The sequence below is a fragment of the Artemia franciscana genome, chromosome 15, assembly GCF_032884065.1.
Source record: "Artemia franciscana chromosome 15, ASM3288406v1, whole genome shotgun sequence".
NCBI classification, from domain to species: domain Eukaryota; kingdom Metazoa; phylum Arthropoda; class Branchiopoda; order Anostraca; family Artemiidae; genus Artemia; species Artemia franciscana.
The window spans coordinates 24313115-24336314 of NC_088877.1; the positions used below are offsets into that span (position 1 = coordinate 24313115).

At 34.1% G+C, this 23200-nt stretch overlaps 2 protein-coding genes and 1 long non-coding RNA gene across 3 annotated transcripts in view; 2 read left to right on the top strand and 1 right to left on the bottom strand.

The window, feature by feature from the left end:
* Nucleotides 1–3326, top strand: part of LOC136036225 (evolutionarily conserved signaling intermediate in Toll pathway, mitochondrial-like) — a 28670-nt gene extending 25344 nt beyond the window's left edge. The window contains exon 6 of the mRNA XM_065718322.1: nucleotides 3192–3326. Coding sequence (XP_065574394.1) covers nucleotides 3192–3271 — 80 coding nt within the window. The 3' untranslated portion in view covers nucleotides 3272–3326. The remainder of the gene's footprint in view (nucleotides 1–3191) is intronic.
* A 113-nt stretch (nucleotides 3327–3439) lies between these two features.
* The window catches only part of LOC136036228 (uncharacterized), a 52316-nt gene continuing 32555 nt past the window's right edge, over nucleotides 3440–23200 (bottom strand). Inside the window, exons 2-3 of the long non-coding RNA XR_010619668.1 lie at nucleotides 9785–9859; nucleotides 3440–6197 (exon numbers count right to left, since the gene is read on the bottom strand). This is a non-coding gene — a long non-coding RNA (uncharacterized LOC136036228). The remainder of the gene's footprint in view (nucleotides 6198–9784; nucleotides 9860–23200) is intronic.
* The window catches only part of LOC136036224 (uncharacterized), an 87665-nt gene continuing 82496 nt past the window's right edge, over nucleotides 18032–23200 (top strand). Inside the window, exons 1-2 of the mRNA XM_065718321.1 lie at nucleotides 18032–18712; nucleotides 21590–21768. Of these exons, the coding sequence (XP_065574393.1) occupies nucleotides 18238–18712; nucleotides 21590–21768 (654 nt within the window). The 5' untranslated portion in view covers nucleotides 18032–18237. The remainder of the gene's footprint in view (nucleotides 18713–21589; nucleotides 21769–23200) is intronic.

Sequence of the window (23200 nt, forward strand, 5' to 3'; positions counted from 1 at the left end):
TTAATGCTCTCTTCTCGTACTACTGTTAAAGTACCACCTTTAAAAAACAGAGAAATTTTTAAAGTAAGTATTTTTAACCTTCAATAATTATGACTGCAACTATGGTTGTGGTTACAACTAGTTTATATTTTACAAAAAAATATTTTGTGCCCAGGGAATATTTTTTTTTTATAAATGAGAATATGGTCAAATATATTTGAAAAATAGTGTTTAGTGGTACATTTCTATAGAATTCAAATATAATATTCTGTAAATTTTTTAAAATGTACCCTTAAAAACTGGCACGTGCTTTGTTTTTTGTCTTGTGGATCAGAAGATGTAGTTGCTAGTTATTTTACTGCTTAAAGATTTTGAATCATTGTATAAGTCGCAAGTTTAATTCTAAGAATTCTTTGCCTGCACCAGATTTACACTTAAAACTGATTGGTGGTCACTGTGGCACTCCATAAAATTGCTAGGTCTACTTTAATGAAGAGCCCCGCCAAACTAGTTTGTTGCTTTTGTACGCTGTCAATAGGTTATAAGTTTGCCTTTATTTTTGGAAAACTTCCGAAATTCTATTGAAAGTTGAATGCGCAAGAAATAAATTCTAAACATGAAAACTGTTAAAAAATTGAGCCGAATAAAAAGTTTAGATAGGCTGGAATTGGACCTGATTAATCATAAAAACAGAGATATTTGATAAAAATTAAGAAAAAATATGAGAAATAAAGAACCAGTTGAAAAGGGAAAAAAACACAAGGTGGTTTGTCAGAAAAGAATTAGAGAAGCATTTATTGATATTAGTGCTTGTGCCAGATGCCTCAAAAGTTGTATGCTAATACCCAAATATCCGAAATGTCGCTGAGTCTTCAGATAAATATACCATGGGTTTTGAGCAAGGTGTGAGGAGGTAGACCTTCTTCATTCCTGGGAATAATTTTGGTTTACGCCTTCGAGGAGGGAATATTGCCTCTCCTATTGCAACAATATTTTTCAACAAGGTAGCATAAAATATTACATTCACATGCTTACTGGTAGAGAGATGGGAAAACATGGTGGGGCATCATGAACCTTACTAGGAAATTTCATTGGGGAGGGACCTGGAATTGGACCTGATTAATCATAAAAACAGAGATATTTGATAAAAATAAAGAAAAAAAATATAAGAAATAAAGAATCAGTTGAAAAGGAAAAAAAACACAAGGTGGTTTGTCAGAAAAGAATTAGAGAAGCATTTATTGATATTAGTGCTTGTGCCAGATGCCTCAAAAGTTGTCTGCTAATACCCAAATATCCGAAATGTCGCTGAGTCTTCAGATAAATATACCATGGGTTTTGAGCAAGGTGTGAGGAGGTAGACCTTCTTCATTCCTGGGAATAATTTTGGTTTACGCCTTCGAGGAGGGAATATTGCCTCTCCTATTGCAACAATATTTTTCAACAAGGTAGCATAAAATATTACATTCACATGCTTACTGGTAGAGAGATGGGAAAACATGGTGGGGCATCATGAACCTTACTAGGAAATTTCATTGGGGAGGGACCTGGAATTGGACCTGATTAATCATAAAAACAGAGATATTTGATAAAAATAAAGAAAAAAAATATAAGAAATAAAGAATCAGTTGAAAAGGAAAAAAAACACAAGGTGGTTTGTCAGAAAAGAATTAGAGAAGCATTTATTGATATTAGTGCTTGTGCCAGATGCCTCAAAGGTTGTATGCTAATACCCAAATATCCGAAAGTCGCTGAGTCTTTAGATAAATATACCATGGGTTTTGAGCGAGGTGTGAGGAGGTAGACCTTCTTCATTCCTGAGAATAATTTTGGTTTACGCCTTCGAGAAGGGAATATTGCCTCTCCTATTGCAACATTTTTCAACAAGGTAGCATAAAATATTACATTCACATACTTACTGGTAGACAGGTGGGAAAACGTGGTAGGGCTTCATGAACCTTACTAGAAAATTTCATTGGGGAGGGGCGGAGGTTAACAAGTGCCAATAGGAGCTTTTTTAGGGATTTTAAATGGTAATATTCCTCTTTTCTTATTCATATGCAATGTTCCAAGGTATTTAAACATAAGTAAACACGTTCGATTTCTTTTTTCTAATAAAGTTACTTCGAAGAAAAAATTTACGAATTCGTGTCATATAAATAATATTCTTGTGAAGTATTCGCTGTATCTTTTATCTTAATTTCCTTCTCATCCAACTTCAACGACTCTAGATATTTACCATTTATTTTAATATATAAAGACCTGCATATATTCCTGTTTTATTTCAAAGAATTTTTTTCTGATTCATGTTACTCAGTGTTTGAATTATTTACACGATCGATTGGAATAAAGGGTTACACTAAGCGGAAGAAATAACATGCTTTTTTCATCTTTTTTTTTTCATAGCCTTTTTTATGTACCTTACATCGATTTTACGAATTTAGAAATCAACTGCAGATCTTCTCTGATTTCAGCCTACTTTAGTTTCCTTGCGATTCGTGATGAAATATGAATTAGTTGTTTCTGTTTCCTGGTGATATTTAACACTTATATATTCGACAAGTCTTAAAACTATTCTTAAATTTTTATTGAGTTATTAAAATTATTATTATCTATTATATATATATATATGTATATATAATTATTGTGTATTATTTGAACTATAATTATTACTAAATTGTTGGAATTATTAATATTGTTTATAAGATAACATTAGTTAGTTACAAATTAGCTTTTGTAGATCTGTTAACGTCTTAAAAGTAATTTTGACAAATAATAATGATTGAAATTTGTTTTTGCTTATGTTTAAATCCAAAACGATTTTCTATTGATGCAATAAATATAAATCCTATTCTCAAGAAAACCGCAATGAGGATTTTAGATTATGGCTAACGTTAGACAACGTTTTTTGAAGTTCTCATGTCTCGAAATTTCAACTCTTAAAAACTTATAGAAAAAGTCTTAAATAATATTCCCTAATAGTCAAACTTTGTAAAAATAATCTTGATCTTAGTTTTTCCAAGTGAACTTACAAGTTCCATTGAGGATTCAATGATTTCAGCAAACCTTCGTGATATGTGCAGTTCATGGGTTGCAGCTAATATTATTAGATTTCTTTTATAAAGTTGATAATACATAAAATTAAAATTAAAATATTAATGGTTCTGAAGTTAAAAAAATATCGATACTGATGACTAAAAAACTCTTTTCAGGCGAAGTTGTCGAGCTACCCCAACTAGAAGAAAACACTAAGAATGGTACTGAAGAACGTAATTTATTAGAAAAGCCATAAAAATAAATGCTTAAATTTTTAAATTGGAAATTTGAAATAAAAGAATTTGAGACTGCTAGAGCCAAGCGTGTTACAGTTAAATAGAAAATATTCAACATGAATCTTCAGTTACTGAAAATCTCCTTTTGCACTGTTTTCATTAATCTCATTTTTAATTCCAGCTATATTCCTGTTGTTATCTCTCTTCAAACGGATCTCGTACACAATTCTGCACTGTCTGTCTATTTTTAAAAAAAAGCTTTAGTATCATTTGTATTTCATTGAAAATGGTATTTTTTGAAATGGTGAAAATATGGTGGTTTCATTTGTCATAAGTTAATTGCAGCGACAGGAAAAGAGATAAATTTACCATAATAATGAAGATTACAAAGAAAAAAAAATAATAGCGAAAGTGTATCGATTGCATATAGTATGTGATTCAGAGGCCTATATATTTAAGTGGGTTGCACATATCTGCTGGAGTTAGTTTGCCGGTGGGCGCACAAGCTCGCAACCATATGGGCACAACAGTGTGGTTTCATTTGTCATAACTTAATTGCAACGACAGGAAAAGAGATAAATTTACCATAATAATGAAAATTTCTAAAAAAATAATAATAGCGAAAGTGTATTGATTCCATATAGTATGTGATTCAGAGGCCTATATCTTTAAGTGGGTTGCACATATTTGCTGGAGTTAGTTTGCTGGTGGGCGCACAAGCTCGCAACCATATGGGCACAACAGTTTGGTTTCATTTGTCATAACTTAATTGCAACGACAGGAAAAGAGATAAATTTACCATAATAATGAAAATTTCTAAAAAAATAATAATAGCGAAAGTGTATTGATTCCATATAGTATGTGATTCAGAGGCCTATATCTTTAAGTGGGTTGCACATATTTGCTGGAGTTAGTTTGCTGGTGGGCGCACAAGCTCGCAACCATATGGGCACAACAGTTTGGTTTCATTTGTCATAACTTAATTGCAACGACAGGAAAAGAGATAAATTTACCATAATAATGAAAATTTCTAAAAAAATAATAATAGCGAAAGTGTATTGATTCCATATAGTATGTGATTCAGAGGCCTATATCTTTAAGTGGGTTGCACATATTTGCTGGAGTTAGTTTGCTGGTGGGCGCACAAGCTCGCAACCATATGGGCACAACAGTTTGGTTTCATTTGTCATAACTTAATTGCAACGATAGGAAAAGAGATAAATTTACCATAATAATGAAAATTTCTAAAAAAATAATAATAGCGAAAGTGTATTGATTCCATATAGTATGTGATTCAGAGGCCTATATCTTTAAGTGGGTTGCACATATTTGCTGGAGTTAGTTTGCTGGTGGGCGCACAAGCTCGCAACCATATGGGCACAACAGTGTGGTTTCATTTGTCATAACTTAATTGCAACGACAGGAAAAGAGATAAATTTACCATAATAATGAAAATTTCTAAAAAAATAATAATAGCGAAAGTGTATTGATTCCATATAGTATGTGATTCAGAGGCCTATATCTTTAAGTGGGTTGCACATATTTGCTGGAGTTAGTTTGCTGGTGGGCGCACAAGCTCGCAACCATATGGGCACAACAGTTTGGTTTCATTTGTCATAACTTAATTGCAACGACAGGAAAAGAGATAAATTTACCATAATAATGAAAATTTCTAAAAAAATAATAATAGCGAAAGTGTATTGATTCCATATAGTATGTGATTCAGAGGCCTATATCTTTAAGTGGGTTGCACATATTTGCTGGAGTTAGTTTGCTGGTGGGCGCACAAGCTCGCAACCATATGGGCACAACAGTGTGGTTTCATTTGTCATAACTTAATTGCAACGACAGGAAAAGAGATAAATTTACCATAATAATGAAAATTTCTAAAAAAATAATAATAGCGAAAGTGTATTGATTCCATATAGTATGTGATTCAGAGGCCTATATCTTTAAGTGGGTTGCACATATTTGCTGGAGTTAGTTTGCTGGTGGGCGCACAAGCTCGCAACCATATGGGCACAACAGTGTGGTTTCATTTGTCATAACTTAATTGCAACGACAGGAAAAGAGATAAATTTACCATAATAATGAAAATTTCTAAAAAAATAATAATAGCGGAAGTGTATTGATTCCATATAGTATGTGATTCAGAGGCCTATATCTTTAAGTGGGTTGCACATATTTGCTGGAGTTAGTTTGCTGGTGGGCGCACAAGCTCGCAACCATATGGGCACAACAGTTTGGTTTCATTTGTCATAACTTAATTGCAACGACAGGAAAAGAGATAAATTTACCATAATAATGAAGATTACTAAGAAAAAAAATAATAGCGAAAGTGTATTGATTGCATATAGTATGTGATTACAAGGTCTATATCTTAAGGGGGTCGCACATATCTGCTGGAGTTAGTTTGCTGGTCGGCGCACAAGCTCGCAACCATATGGGCGCAACAGTGTGGTTTCATTTGTCATAACTTAATTGCAACGACAGGAAAAGAGATAAATTTACCATAATAATGAAAATTTCTAAAAAAATAATAATAGCGAAAGTGTATTGATTCCATATAGTATGTGATTCAGAGGCCTATATCTTTAAGTGGGTTGCACATATTTGCTGGAGTTAGTTTGCTGGTGGGCGCACAAGCTCGCAACCATATGGGCACAACAGTTTGGTTTCATTTGTCATAACTTAATTGCAACGACAGGAAAAGAGATAAATTTACCATAATAATGAAGATTACTAAAAAAATAAAAGCGAAAGTGTATTGATTCCATATAGTATGTGATTCAGAGGCCTATATCTTTAAGTGGGTTGCACATATCTGCTGGAGTTAGTTTGCTGGGGGCAACACAAGCTCGCAACCATATACAACACGTCGATTTTTTCCGATGAGCCAAAAGCTGGACGATAAGAACACCCGTTCATAGTTTATTTTCTGATGCTCTGAAATGAAGAGTAAATTATAAGTAAATTACAAGAAACTATTCACATTTTGGATCCAAACGATGATTAGTTTTCTTCTTTTATTTGCTAAAAACTGAAGCTCAAGTTCGATTTTTAACTAAAAAAAGATATTATCTTCAATTATTTCGTTTGATTCTTCATTTTTTTATCTGGTGGTTTCTTCAAGACGAGCTCTACTTCTTTAAATTATTTGAGATACCTCTGAGTATTTGGACATTGTGGAATATTATTGATAGCCAAAATATTCCTTTTAAGCAAATTTCGTATTTTTCAAGCATACATATGACAGGGTCATAGGAACAGCATGTAGGTACATGTCGGCTGTTTTTCACAGAAACAACGACATTTTGACATTTGGTCTTGTCTAATACACCTGTTGGTGGCTCAAAACGACGTGAGGTAAGGCAGTAAAAGCATACATATTTTGAAAAATAAAATCGCGATGCCTTTAGTGTCTGGTTAGACTGTGTTGAGAAAAGAACCTGTGAAAACCAAGCCAGTTTCCGTCCTGGTAGAGGCTGCGCTGGCAATATTTTTTGCACTTCGCCTCATTATCCAGCAGTTTGAAAGGTATGACCTGCCCCTGATTCTGATATTTCTGGACTTAGTTTCCACCTTCGACCCGGTCACTCGCCAAAAACTTCGGAAGATTCTAGAAAATGACGGAATGCCCCTGGAATTTGTCGAACTGCTTGAAGCATACTACAAGGGATCAAGGAGCCGAGTTCGAGTTTACAGAAAAGAGATTGAATAATTCCCGGTTGAGTTTGGAGTGAAAAAAGGATTAATAGTTGATTCAGTCTTTACTGATCAATTATATATTTCTGCAATTTCATGGGATCTCCGTCCAAAAAATCTTTCACTTCTCATCTTTATTCTGCCACTTCCTCCTCAGTAGTGTTTCTGATCTCATCGCAATAGTAACTGACAGTGAGGCAAACACTACAATTTTTTGGGTGTTACATAAAATCAGTTGTTGCACCTAAGCGTGCATCAGTAGTGAAACATCGGTAATTGGCTATATATATATATATATATATATATATATATATATATATATATATATATATATATATATATATATATATATATATATATATATATATATGCAGAGGCATAGCTAAATTTTTTTATTAGAGGTGTGAGGGGGGTTGCTATTGAAGCAGTAGTGATGAAAAGTAACTATTTAACAAACACGCTACATGAGGAATTTAAAAGCATTACACAGAACATTATAAACACACATTAAACAATCTTTTAAATAAGTGCTTATGCTAGGCTTTTACTAAAATTGTCAGCAATGAGCTGCTGCAGACGGTAGTAATATAGCGTAAACAAAGTTTCGTTTAAGCGAAAGTAAATGTTATATACACTCGGCTTTTTTCAGCCAGATTCACGACTAATGCTGTAGTACATATCCCCTAGCACGAGTAATGTGTAGTACATATCCCCTAATCCCCACACCCAGCACAGGATACTCAATCTCATAATTGAGCCAAGCTCTATTCTAATAACCCCTGGGATTGGCCATTCATTTGCTCATAATTTTGAATGGATTTCGACTCTGCAAGAGTAATTTGTTGTACTAAACTTTTGATATACGTTATTTATTGAAATAGTATTTATAATTGTTATTAAATTGTTTCGTTTGCGGGATCGTATATTTACATTAGTAAATAGCATTGATATTAGCAGGCCACATTAGGCCGAAACAAAAATCATGGGTAGCGCAATAGCGCTGTCTAAGTAAAGATCAAACAGTTCGTGGTAACGAACTGTAGTAAGGAGCGACCCGGCTCAATAGTAACCGTAACTCTAAAAAATGGAATTTTTATACCAACACTTATATAAAAAAATCGTATTTTTATGGTGAGTCTAAATATAAAAGTCTCATCAAGTTTAATTTTACTCATCAAAAGTTACGAGCCTGAGAAAATTTGCCTTATTTTAGAAAATTGGGGGAAATACCCCCTAAAGCTCATAGAATCTTAACGAAAACCACGCCATCAGATTCAGCGTATCAAAGAATCCTACTGTAGATGTTTCAAGCTTCAATCTACAAAAATGTGGAATTTTGCATTTTTGCCAGAAGACAATTCACGGATGCGTGTTTATTTTTTTATTATTTTTTTTGGCTGTTTTTTTTCCCCAGGGGTGATCGTATCGACCCAGTGGAACCATGCTCAATTGTAGCCGAAACTCTAAAAAATGGATTTTGATACCAATAGTTACATCAAAAGAATCGCATTTTTACGCTAATACTAAATATATAAGTTTCATCAAGTTTAATTTTACCTATCAAAAGTTACGAGCCTGAGAAAATTCGCCTCATTTAGAAAATGAGGGGAAACACTCCCTGAAAGTCATAGAATCTTAACCAAAATCACACCATCAGATTAAGCGTATCAGAAAACTTTACTTTAAAAGTTCCAAGCTCCTATCTACAAAAATGTGGAATCTTGTATTTTTTGCCAGAAGATGGATCACGGATGCGTGTTAATTTGTTTTATTTTTCAGAGGTGATTGTATCCACCCAATTGTCCTAGAATGTCGCGAGAGGGCTCATTCTAACGGAAATTAAAAGTTCTAGTGCCCTTTTTAAGTGATCACAAAAATTGGAGGGCACCAAGGCCCTCTCCCACGCATATTTTTTCCCAAAGTCACCAGAGGAAAATTTTTAGATAGCCATTCTGTTCAGCTTAGTCGAAAACTTAATGACTATGTCTTTGGGGACGACTTCACCCCCAGAGCCCCTAGGAAGGGGCTTCAAGTTACAAACTTTGACCATTGTTAACATAAGTAATGGTTATTGGGAAGTGTGCAGTTATTTTCAGGGGGACTTTTCACGTTAAAGGGGGGTCGGGGGAGGGGGTTACATGGGAGGATCTTTTCATGGAGGAATTTATCATAAGGGAAGAGAAATTTCATGATGGGGCCGCAGGATTTTCTAGCATTATTTAAAAAGAACAATAAGAAAATAAATAAATAAAAGTTTTTTCACCTGGAAATAAGGAGCAGCATTAAAACATAAAACAAACAGAAATTATTACGTATATAAGAGGTTTCGTCTCCACCACAATACCTCACTCTTTACGCTAAAGTATTTTTAGTAATTTCAACTATTTATTCTGCAGCCTTTGGGATTCAGGGGTTATTCTTAAAGAATCGGGACAAAACTCAAGCTTTACTGTAAAGAGCGAGGTATTGACGAGGGGGCAAACCCCTTCATATATGTAATAAAAGTTTTTATTGTTTTAAAAATTAGATTTGTGAGAAAGAGTCAAACTTTAGCGTAAAGAGCGAGGTGTTGAGGAGGGGAGAACCACTTTCATATACGGAATAATTTCTGGTTGTTTCAAGTTTTAATGTCGCTCCTTACTTGTAGTTTAAAAACTTGTTGTTTTTTTTAATACAGGATAACTTGAAGTACTCCATAGATTGCGTAACATTATACTGTGACATATTCCCCAAAATTAAATAGCGACTGTGCTTCAAATTTGAAAATATTCGAAAAATATTAAAATATTAAAATTAAATTAATATTAAAACAAAATTAGAATCATTACCTTAACCATTCGGAATTGTTTGACAAAGAATATCCAGAACATCTGAGCAATTCTTGGCATTATTACGGCAGATACCTTAAATAAATTAAAAAATGCCAGGGATGGTAATTGGAAGGGAAAATTTACTCCTAGAGTTTAGAAATTACCTTTCCCTTTTTAGCTTTGTTTAAGAAAACAAATTCTGTAAAAATCATATACATTGTTTTGTTGTCTTCATCAGGGTATGGTGGGTATACAGTTCCAGGGGGGGGTGCACTAAAATCGTTTTTATGTCTCTAATTCCCTTCACAGGCAACAAGCGTTTTAGTGTTGTGTGAAATACGACTAATAACAGTGATAATCCTCATTACATTTATGTCAATTCTTTTGTGGAACTGGTTAAAAGAAATATTTAGAGAAGCAATTCAGCATGGAAAAGCGAGTTAACATGGTATTGTACATAGAGGCAGTCCTATATTTATGGGTTATTTTGTGAAACCGGAACATAGGGAACATGACGTTATCAGTGCTTATTAGCATTTCAATGACAAATAAGAGAATCAGAGTTTCAATTAAATACTGGAAATAAAAATTGTAATAATTAATTGATTCCTGGAGCAGATCCCCCACTACAAAATTTCCAAAACCAAACTTCAACCGATTTGACTTATCTAGTTGTAGTACAAGTACCATTATAAAAAGCACAAAGTCTTATTTGTTTTCATATTATTTCCTTTTTCATCCAGGAAATTACATTCACTGTATATCGACTTTATTCATCAATGATTCCATCTCTGTCCTGTTTGTAGATGTAGAGGGTGCATTCATTTCCACTTTTGAAAGTTTTAAAACAAGAGAATCTAATCTTTAAGTGATAGGTTTTAGGAAGTAAAAGTACTTTAAATATCAGAGAAAATAATAAACTGAGGACATAATGCGAAAAAAAAAAAAAATAGGACGTTTTTCAATTTTGCCATAAAGTAGGCTCGCATTTTACTTGATGATTATGTTTCAAAGGCTTTCAATCTGATTTCAATTAGGAAAATATTACTGTAGAACATAATCTGAAGTTTATTAGACCCCAGTTTTTCTCGTTTCCCTCATATTAAAAAAGAGGAGGGATTTATTATTAAAAATTATCTGCCTAAGGAAAGAGCAAATTTTACACTTTAAAACGACCAACAGTTTGAAAGCTACATAATAAATTAAGGGTTTTTCCAAATTATTGGGGGGGGGAGCTGCCCCCTTGCCCCCCCCCCTCAACGACGGATCTGCATATATATATATATATATATATATATATATATATATATATATATATATATATATATATATATATGATCTAGAATAAGATTTTAGTTAAAAATAAAGAAAGAATTACTTTAAATACATTTTAAATTCAGCTACTCAGATATTGATTTATTCTGCTTTCAGCGATTTAGCGTCAAAACGGCTAGCCCAATTGTAAGCACGCTCTACTTGAAATCCTGTTTCCGTTAGATCAGGGGTTCAAGTACTGATGTCTTTGGTGATTGAGCATTAGGTTTGGAACAGGGGTCGGTGAAGTGGCTCTGCCAGCTCAGCCAAAGCCAACCTAGCTCCAAATGAGCGCCTGAAGAAATCTGGGGAGAAACACGGGAAGCGTCGAATGATATCCCACCAATCACGCATTTCAGTCCCGTCCAAAGGCAGAGTATCAGGAAATCGGTACAAGCGCTACGCAGACCTTTGGTCAGCATTGGGAAAACAAGGCTTATCTGTCCATAGCTTTACTCTTGTGCAAAAAAATAAATAAATGCAAAAACAAAGTTTAATATTCACAAATAAAAAAAAAATAGTGATAAGGAATCCCAGCTAATCCATAAAAGCCTTAAAAGTTAATCAATTCGGCAACTGAAACCCTCCGTCGATTTTAGAGAAAGAGAAATTTGTGGGTAGAAAAAAAAGACAAAAATTCGCTTTTGTCAACGCATTTGTGGTTTTCTTTTATAGAATGATTAAACAGACAAACAATAAAGCTCAAGAATTTTTTTTCACTGACACCTAATAAATTGCTACAAATGAAGCAAAAACCAACGAATTCCATTTTGTAGAGAAACACAAATCTATTATAAACAAAACAAAGCAGCGACGATTGTAAAGGTTTGGTGGTTTCTCTCTGATGAGTTTGATAGCATGCGGTCATAAAATAAATTAGGCCAGTCTCTTTATTTTAATTAATCATTCTCAGTATTCGCCTATTTAGCGCTATTTTCTCTCAATTTAATTCTCTCAATTATTATTTTGCCTGTTGATGATTCTTGAACTTATTACTGTTTGATTATATCCCGTTTCCTTGATTACTGTTTGTACGGGGCCCCCTTCTAATGTCTTAGAACTCAATGCTGGTTATCATCTCCCCTATCACTGCAAAACATTCATGCACCGATTGCTATCCTTCTCAGGAATCATATTAACTTTCGCATTCCTGTAAATCGTTGAAACACAGAGAAATAGATAGTTTACTAGTAAGAATATCTTGTTTCTCAAAAGCTGTTCGTTCTTGTGATTTGATTAAATAAAAAAAACGAGTTTTTTTATCTGAAAGTAAGGAGCGACATTAAAACTTAAAACGCACAGAAATTACTTCGTATATGAAAGAGGCTGCTTCCTCATCAACGCCCCGCTCTTTACGCTAAAGTTTGACTCTTTCTCTCAATTATTCTTTTTAAAACAGTAAAAAACTTTAGCGTAAAGAGCGGGGCGTTGATGAGGAAGCAGCCTCTTTCATATACGAAGTAATTTCTGTGCGTTTTAAGTTTTAATGTCGCTCCTTACTTTCAGTTAAAAAAACTCGTTTTTTTTATTTAATTTCTGAACGTTTTTGAATCAATGCATGTTTTGATTTTGGCTCTCCGCAGAGGAATAATCAAAACGAAATTTGCATATTTTTTTTGGGGGGGGGGGCTAAATGGCTTTCTCATAATTTTGATCGAATGATTTTGAGAAAAAAAGAGCGGGGGCGAAGCCTAGTTGCCCTCCGATTTTTTGGTTAATTAAAAAGGCAACTAGAACTTTTGATTTTTTTACGAATCTTTTTATTGGTAAAAGATTTACGTAACTTATAAATTAGCTTACGTAAAGAACTTTTGTATTCTCATGTTTTTATTACATATATGAGGGGATTTGCCCCATCGTCAGTACCTCGCTCTTTACACTAAAGCTTAAATTTTATCCCAATTCATTAAGAATGACCCCTGAATCACAAAAGCCGTAGAATAAATAGTTGAAATTACTAAAAATACTTTAGCGTAAAGAGCTAGGTATCATAAGGAGGTGAGCCCCTTATATGGGTAATAATTTCTGTTTGTTTTAAGTTTTATTGCTGTTCCTTACTTCCAGCTGAAAAAGCTTTTTAACATTTATTTTTTAATTTTTTTTTTAAATAATGCTAGTAAATCCTGCTCTCCCTTCATGGAAGTTTTCTTCTCCCATGACAAATTCTCGATGGAAAGTTCCCCCAGCATATCCCTCTCTTCTCAACCCCTCCCCCCAACCAAAAAAATCCTCCTGAAAACGCCTGTATACTTCCCAATAACCATTACTATATGTAAGCACAGGTCAAAGTTTGTAACTTGTTGCCCCTCCCACGGGGACTGTGGGGGAGTAAGTCGTCCCCAAAGACATAGTTATAAGGTTTTTCGACTACGCTGAATAAAATGGCTATCTCAGAATTTTGATCCGTTGACTTTGGGAAAATAATTAGCGTGGGAGGGGCCTAGGTGCCCTCCAATTTTTTTGGTCACTTAAAAAGGGCACTAGAACTTTTCATTTCCGTTAGAATGAGCCTTCTTGCAACATTCTAGGACAACTGGGTCGATACGATCACCCCTGGGAAAAAAAAAACAAAAAAAAAAAAAAACAAATAAACACGCATCCGTGATCTGCCTTCTGGCAAAAAATGCAAAATTCCACATTTTTGTAGATAGGAGCTCGAAACTTCTACAATAGGGTTCTCTGATACGCTGAATCTGATGGTGTGATTTTCGTTAAGATTCTATGACTTTTAGGGGGTGTTTCCCCCTATTTTCTAAAATAACGCAAATTTTCTCAGGTTCGTAACTTTTGATGGGTAAGACCAAACTTGATGAAACTTATATATTTAAAACCAGCATTAAAATGCAATTCTTTTGATATAGCTCTTGGTATCAAAATTCCATTTTTTAGAGTTTTGGTTACTATTGAGCCGGGTCGCTCCTTACTACAGTTCGTTACCACGAACTGTTTGATTAATGTTTTTTACAAAAAAAAACCAATTTGGTTTTTCGCTCTTTTCAGTCGCTGAAAATTTGGTAGAAAAGGCGTGTTATTTGCTTCCCTGCCTGAAATATTCGTAACGAATAGCGTGATTTGCTTGCAAAATAAAGTAATCGAGCTAAAGCGCAATTTTTAACAAGGATGAATAAGACAATAATTTCTCTTTTTCTCTTTGGTTGAAACTCCTCCCAATTTCTCAGATTAGTTGAATTGGAATGATTATTCCCATCAAAGTTGCACAACCGTTTGACGATGTTCCTCCACTTTTCGAAATATCATGCAAAGGTGTGTATGCTCATACCTTCCGACATGTTGCTTCGAACGGAACAATTTGTACATATTTTGATGCAGAAAAAAAAATATTTCGTACGATGAATAAATTATTCCGAAATTCTAGTCTTTAAGTTTCGGTCGCTATTGATGATGGTCGGTCTTTATTTAGCATTTATTTATCGTATATGGCTTGACCATGCAATAACACGGTCATAAAAAAAAACAATAAAAAACAAGTTGTTTAACTGCAAGGAAGGAGCGACATTAAAACTTAAAACCAGCAGAAAAATGTTCCGTATATGAAAGGGGTTGTCCCCTTCTCAATGCCTGGCTCATTACGCTAAGGTTTGACTCTTTGTCACAACTCTACTTTTTAAAACAATAAAGAACTTTAGCGTAAAGAGCGAGGCGTTGAGGAAGGGACAATCCCTTTCATATACGGAACAATTTCTGTTCGTTTTAAATTTAATGTTGCTCCTTACTTGGAGTTAAAAAAAACTTGTTTTTTATATTTAATTTCTCAACGTCTTTGAATTAAGGCATGTTTTGATTCTGGCTCACCGCACATGAATAATTAAAACAAAATTTGTACATTATTTTTTTTTTTTTTTTGCTAAATAGCTTTCTCATAATTTTGATCGGACGATTTTGATAAAAATAAAGTGGCAGGGAAGGGGTCTAGTTGCCCTCCGATTTTTAGCTACTTAAAAATGCAACTAGAATTTTTTTTTACGAAATTTTTTGTTAGTAATAAATATATGTAACTTACGAATTAACTTACGTAATGACCTTCAATATTTGTGTTTTTTTATTACATATATAAGGGGCTCACCCCCTCGTCAATACCTCGCTCTTTAAACTAGAGCTTGAATTTTGTCCCAATTCTTTAAGAATGACCCCCTGAATTACAAAGGCCGTAGAATAAATAGCTGAAACTACTAAAAACACTTTAGTGTAAAGAGCAAGGTATTGTGGAGGAGACGAACCTCCTTGTATGCGTAAAATTTTCTGTTCGTTTTAGGTTTTAATGCTGCTTATTAATTCCGGTTGAAAGAAATATTTATATTCTCATTGTTTTTTTTTTAAATAATGCCATAAAATCCTGTGCCCCCTTCATGGAAATTCCCTTCCCTCACGATAAATTCCTCCTTGGAATGATCCTCCCATGTAACCCCATCCCCCGACCCAATCCCACCCCAACACGGAAAAGTCCCACTGAAAACGTCTGTACACTTCATAATAACCATTACTATATTTAAACAATGGTCAAAGTTTGTAACTTGCAGCCCCTCCCCCGGGGAGTGTGGGGGATGATGTCATCACCAAAAACTGGGTATTGAGTTTTTGACTAAGCTGAACAGAATGACTATCTCAAAATCTTGACCTGGTAACTTCGAGGAAAAACTGTGCGTGGGAGGGGGCCTAGGTGCCCTCTAATTTTTGTGGTCACTAAAAAAGAGCACTAGAACTTTTAATTTCCGTTAGAATGAGCCTTCTCGCGACATTCTAGGACCACTGGGTCGATACGATCACCCCTGGGGAAAAAAACAACAACAAAGAAACAAATAAACCACAAGATTCCACATTTTTTGTCGATAGGAGCTTGAAACTTCTACAGTAGAGTTTTCTGATACGCTAAATCTGATTTTGTGATCTTCGTTAAGATTTTATGACTTTTAGGGGGTGTTTCCCCCTATTTTATAAAATTCGGCAAATTTTTTTTAGGCTCGTAACTTTTGATGGGTAAGATTAAATCTGATGAAACTTATATACTTGAAATCATCATAAAAATGCAATTCTTTTGATGAAACTATTGGTATCAAAATTCCATTTTTTAGAGTTTCCGTTACTATTGAGCCGGGTCGCTCCTTACTACAGTTCGTTAGCACGAACTGTTTGATTCTTGATGACTTCGATCTTGAAAGCAAAACTTTTTGATCTTTTCAGAACCGTTTCCACCGTTGTTCATAACCCCTGATCAGTTAAATTTCCTAATCGAGACAACAGTGGCTTGATTTTGTAAGAATCCTTTGGGGAGGGGCAAAATTGGAGCCAATTTTCCAAAATATAGTAAAAATCATTCCGAAAAATGAAAAATGAGCCATATAGTACCATAACGGTAAAGATATAATAAAGAAAACTGACGCGTTTCTGTAGATGCTTGAATTATGCAGGCTTACCTTAGTTTTGACAAGATTTTTGAAGAAAATAAGTTCCAGCTGAGAGGGGCGGGGCAAACTGGGGTATGGGGGGAAACCAAACTCTGGAAGGGTGAGTTGCTATCCGCCCCAAAGCAAATTATGCCCCCTTTAGACTCTATTTACGGATATAGTTTTATCCCGGCGAATTTTTACAGCGCCTGGGCATTTTGGACAATGACCGATCAATCCCACGATTGAAAACATATGGCTTATACAGTATCACATAAAGTCCATACAATATATAGTAAAAAACGACATTAAAATTACAAACATAGAAATTATCACGTATATGAGGGAGGTTGCAAATCCCCGAGCCCCCTGACCCCTACCCTGCCTTGTGCTACAATTCTCTAGCACAAAAGGAATGTTACACAATTTTTTTTATAGCTTTGAAAATAAAATGGATTATTTATCTGTATTTGCATTAAATAATGAAATTTTCAAATCAAATGTTGAAATACAAATTGCAAATCAGTTTGTGAATTGGACAGGAAATAATTACTGATTGGGTATGGGTTAAATGCTGATATGCTTGTAATATTCATTCTTGTAATATTCAGCAAATAAGATGCTCGGAATTACCAGTTGGCTACACTTCTTGCACTATAAAATGCTTACAATTAAAACACTAGACAAACTTTAGCGATAAAAAAAGGGTTAAAGGAGTCGCAGTAAAGATAATTTTGTGAAGCCAAATTGGTCGGTCATAATAACGAATACCCCCCCCCCCAAGAAAAAACAAGAATGGAGTTTTATGGTATGTGGTGGATAGCTTTTGAGTTAGGTTTTTTGGCTTTTACATTATTTAATAAAGTTTATTTTATCTGTTATTCGTTTTTTTACCCATTGTTATGTTTTCTAATTCTTCCAATTTAGGTGTTTGTTTCTTTTCTACTTTTTGAGTTGTTTTCTTTAATTTTATTTTCATCTAGTTTGTTTCATTCCGAGTATCGATCAGAAATGTGTACATTTTTCTTAGAAACTTTCTCTCATAACACTGAAGAAAGGAAGGAAATAAAGAAATCCTAAGAAAACATCCATTTTTTTTGTCCAGTTTGTTCACCTTATTAAACCCCATCTTTATTTTTATTCTAGTAGTGGCATTAACCCTCATATATAGGATAATTTATGTTTGATTTTAATCGTAATGGCAACATTTACTTTTTATTTAAAAAGATTTGCTTTTCAAACTTAGCTTCTTTAAAAAAAAACAAAAAAAACTGGAGACTAAAATCCTCAAGAATTTGTTATGTACGCTTGCCCTCATCTGATTGAAAATTTGTAAAAGACATGTTTGCTTTCCATAAGTTCGCCTTAGGGGGGGGGGATAATTAAGCGTTCCTTGTGGATTTTTCTCTCCAATTATCCATGTACCCAGATTTTTTCTCCACGAGCCCTCTTTCAATCTTTTACTTTGTGTTGCAAAACCTGAAATCTTTGCTACCTCATAAAAACTGAACTTTACAGCAGTTATTTTTTCAAACATCTGCTAAAACTGTTTGGTTTAAAAACCGCTGTCTTTTTGCTATTTACCCGTATGTCCCTTTACTAAAACAATTAAAAAGTGAGAAAAAAGACACCCAGCTTCTCAAACCATACTGGTTATTTTGTCGTCATTTCACCTGCTTCAGAATGCTTAATCTTGCTTCAAAACTGGACCAGGTATGCCAAAGCTTAATTTAACAGCGGAATTCATTTACTAAGATGCTTCGCTTCAAATGCCTATTGAGAAAGCATTGCTTTTTACTGTGCTGGAAAAGATTCTTAGTGCTAACTTTTGTTATCATGTTGTGCTCAAGCTTCTTCTTAGCTGCCTGGAAGAGTGACATAAAAGGGGAAGAGAGTGTCAATTTTGTGAAAATTCGAGGATTGAAAAATAAGCCAACGATGGTGGCATCATATGAAAAGTCGGAAGATAAGAATCCCATAAGATTCCCGTCTTATAACGGGGGAGCGGAAATAATGGCATTTAAAGAGATGGATGTAGATGAGAACTTCTTAATGGAATTAGAAAGTGATAATAGAAAGCTTGAGTCTTGGACTGAGGAAAGAGAAGATGAGTTTCGCAGAAGGAGGAAGCGAGTAGAAAGCATATGTAAGAAATTTGATGTTGGAGTTAAATATAACACAAACAGAACGGCATATTTACCAAGGACACTTATACCTGATTACAAAGAAGGTATTTTTTTTAGCATTTACTTAAAATCAGTATTGGCTATACTTTTATATCGATAGATTTACGTATCTATAGGTTGGATTTTACTTGAAGGGGCATCAGGCAAAAAACTTAAGCTTACTATGTGCAAGAACTAAGAAAAACCCATATTTGCTCCTTATTTTAAAGTAGGTCTCGGCAGAAAGGGGTAAAATTAGAGCTCATGCTATGTTCCCTCATCAGCAGCTCCTGGCTAGATTCATACATTGCAATCCTTTCTAAAGCCCATCATGCCTCAATAAACCAAAAAAATATGACCTAAGTTGTGTTTTTGAGCAGACTTAGTTTAGGATGGTACACCTCCAACCAAGGTAAAAAGAATTGCTAATACGTTACAAATAGGCGCGCCTTTCAGCGTTTTAAAAGTATTTTCTCCAGAGGGGGGGGGTCTACCTGCTGAAATAACCTCTATCGACAATATTGGACACAAGTTTTAATAAATTAACTTTAATTGAAAATCGTATATTTATTTTACCTAAAGGTACTAGAACGTCACTAGATTGATGTTCTTTTTCGCAATAGATAACACTGGGATCCATCCCCGCTTCAGCAAGGTCAGGTGACAGCATTGCTACTTTTTCTTGTAAAAAAAAAAGACCTAGCAACAATAATGCCGGTTTGACGCCACAAGCAACGACTATGGCTCTGAAGGATATTTATTGTTAAATAAGTTATAAAGCCGTTTTTTGCAATTATAGTAATTAATGTTTTTAATTAATTAATTAATTATACTGTGTGTTGAAATGGGTTAAAATAACACAATTTATGTTTTACAGCAGCAAATGCAAAAAAAATTCAATGGAAAATGTATCCTATACGTAAGTAAAATGTGTTATCTAACCATTCCTGGACAGAGAAAAATCCCAGAAAGTCAAATGTACTAGTTTTAAATGTGCTGTATTTAAGCCATCTTATTTTAAGTTAGTGAAAATTTTATCTCCACTATATTTTTTCCAGGAATAGATATCTTCTGTTTTTTCCATTCATTGACGAAACAATGACCGCAAATAGTTAAATAAACTAGTTCCAAGCAAGATCTATAGCCTAAATTGTATGTTTATTCAAACATGAACAAAATAATGACCACAAATAGTCCTTTAAATTTGCTGAATCAACAAAATTCATTGCATTTCATTTCTGGAAAAAACTATGACCACAACTGGTCAAATAACCTGGTTTAAAGTATAATATATAGCCAATGTCGTATTTATGTTGTACCTGGAACAGGAGAATGCCATAAAATTGTCAAATAAACTAGTTTTCAGTATTCTGTATAAACAAGATTGCCTGTTTATCCATTCCATGAGAAAATAAAAAGACCACAAATAGTCAAATAAACTGTTTTTATTTATTTTATGTAAGCCAATTTTGTGTCTTTCTATTCCTGGACAAAGATTGATAGCAAACAATAAAAAAAAAATAGTTTTAAGCATATGGTATTTGGATAAATTTCGTGTTTATTCATCCCTGGACAAAAGAATGACCACGAATAGTCCAATACAGCAGGTTCAAGTCTAATTTATAGCTAAAAGTGCATGTTTAGATATTGATAAGCAAAAGAAAGATCGCAAACAGCTAAAGATACTATTTATAAATCTGCTACATGAGCAAAAATTGTATTTTTCCATGCCACTAAAAAAAAATGAATACAAATTGTCAAATATCCCAGTTCGATTTATGATATACAACCAAAATTATAGTTTGTTTGTTCTTGAACAGAAGAATTGTCAAGTGATATAGTTCTAAGTAAAAATTCCATGTTTATCTATTCTCGAACGAAAAAAAAAATGACAACAAACAGTAAAATAATTTAGTTTTAAAATCTTTTGAATAGGAAGAAATGCATTTTTTTCATTTCTGGAAAAAAAATTGACCATAAAAGAATACCTTCAAATAGTCAAATAAGTGAACTTGTAGATAGTTCAGTAATAAAATTTCTGGAATTTAAGTTAATTTTGGTGAAGTTAAAGATATTGTTCTTTGTACTTTATTCATTCTTAGTGTCTTTGGGGTATTGATGCGACCTGGGGCATTGAATGGGACTCGGACTCGTGTCCTTATGGACACGGGATTTCAAGTCTAGTGTGCTAAACACTTTGCTAAGACTGCTCTAAAAACCCTTCTAAAACATCAATTTGTCCTTCTGTCTTTTATGTTTAAAATTAGCTAAACTTTTCATTGTCAGAGAGGCCACGAGTTAGGTTTTTGGACTTTGGTGTTTAGGTTAGGTTTTGGTTTTCCGAGCGAATACGTCGAACCCCCTTAAGCAAGAACTAAGAAATAAAATAATAGTAAGAGATGATCCAAAGCCATCTAAAGTCAAAATAGTAGTTTGCTAATCCCGGTACCTTAGGAAATCCAATGAATTGGAAATCAACTCTTAACGTTTTTTTTCTAATTTTGGTTTTCAGAAAGGGTGAAGTTTTCGTGCATTTCTTTTTGGTCCTAGCAACCTCGTTAATTTATATTCTATTGTTCTGGTTTTACATTTCTGGCTCTTGGGAGGGGACGGGCAGGTGGAAGTATTATATAAACAAATGTTATTTCCTTCTTTCCTCTGTCTAAACTATTGACTTGCCTTTACCATTAAAGCAGCTTTTGCGAGTAATGTTCCTATTGGTAACCAACAGATTTGACATAAAATTATCTGCAACAGGTATTGTTCTCCTAAATACTAAATTAACAATCAAAAATAACAAATTTTAGATGTTTTTTTTTTATTTCTTGGGCATTGGTGCAAGCAAGTTGCTGCCCCAACTTTAGATCCACAGAAGCCCTACCTGAGTATTGAAGCACTTGGTTTTACTGTTGGTTCAAAAAACTAAAACTATTTATTCTTAGATCCACCAATGGAGACAGTAGACATCACTAATTTTTCCTTGGCTCGCAACTTTCAAACAATGACCTGTCTCATCAACAAAGTGGCCTCTTCTTCCTTAGCTACTGCTTTTCTAACTTCAATGGGCCTTGGACCGGAATTTACAAGCCCACATTCAATGGTGACCTACTTAAGAGCCAAGGTAAGTTTTCTAAGGGTTTTGGGGGCTAGAATTTTGAACCTGATGTGAATCTAAGCTTTGAAAGATAGAGCAGTAATTGAAATTGTTCTTTTCAAAGATGAAATAAACAAATGCAAGTATTCCTCCCAACCAGTTCCTTTTTTAAAACCCGCTTTTAAGATTAAATATCACTGGTGTTTCTTTTAATGGATCTTAGAGCGCAACAAATTTAGCCGAAAAAGAGGGCTAAAAAAATTTATTACAGACTAGCTTTTGATAGATTCTAAGTGAAATTTTTATTTCACGTGGAGAAAGTGTCCTTCCTCGCTTTGCTTTTACTTTGCTAGACTCCTATAGTGTTCTGTACTTTAAGTAAAGTGCTTGTTTTCTATAATCATACGAACACAGGAAAATATCATCAGTTGGTCTATTTGCACTAGTTTTATCGATATATATATTAGATAGATTATGAAGTTTTCTTCTCAGTCTACTGTGAAGCAATAATTTTTGCTCGTTTGAGCTTTCAAAATCACTTTTTACTTCCCTCAGATAAGCTTTGTTTTTTATTATTATTTTTTTTTTTGTACAGCCCTTGTCAATTCAATATGCTGATCTAGTATACCATAGCGAGGTATAGTATACCATGCCTCGTATACCATACTAGTATACCATATGATAGTATACCATACTAGGGTACGACCACCAGTAAAGCGCGTCTATCAGTTGAATTAAACTTCTGTTCATAATCCATAAAAGTGAGGACTAAGGGAGTGTGATGATTCAGAAACGTCTCAATTGTGAATCCAAGAGCATAAATTAGATCGATGCACCCCCCCCCCCTCCGCTCTTTTCTCAGAACTTTACCTAGAGTAGTTCTTAGTCTGATAAATATCATCGTTCTTAGCAATGTGCTTTCTACTCAAATCAAATTATTACCTTTGTAACACCTTCACTATGAAAAGGTTTAGTTAAAGTAATCCTAAAATCACCATGTGATTCCCCCTTTCCCTCAATCGTGTTTAATCAGTTAACTTCGCTGCCTTTACGTTTCAAAAACTCCGCTATCAGCAAGTTTTATTTTTGACACTATGAGCAGGTGAAGCCTTAAAATTTACGCATTTAGTACTGTTTCTAACTACTCCTCTAATGCTCTCTCACTCCCGGATTGTGGAATAATTTAACATTCTTTATTAGTACTTAAAACATGTACTTTGGTTTATTAGTACTTTGGGAGAGTGGGAGGGTTAATTCTGAAAAATTAGAAAAATGAGGTATTTTTAGCTTAGGAAGGAGTGATCGGATCTTAATGAAATTTGATGTTTGGAAGGATATCATGTCTCAGAGCTCTTATATTAAATTTCAGCCTTATCCGGTGAAGGGGATGTTGGGGGGCGGAACCTAAGCTCTTGGAAAATGCTCAGAGTGGAGGGATCGGGATGAAACTTGGTGGGAA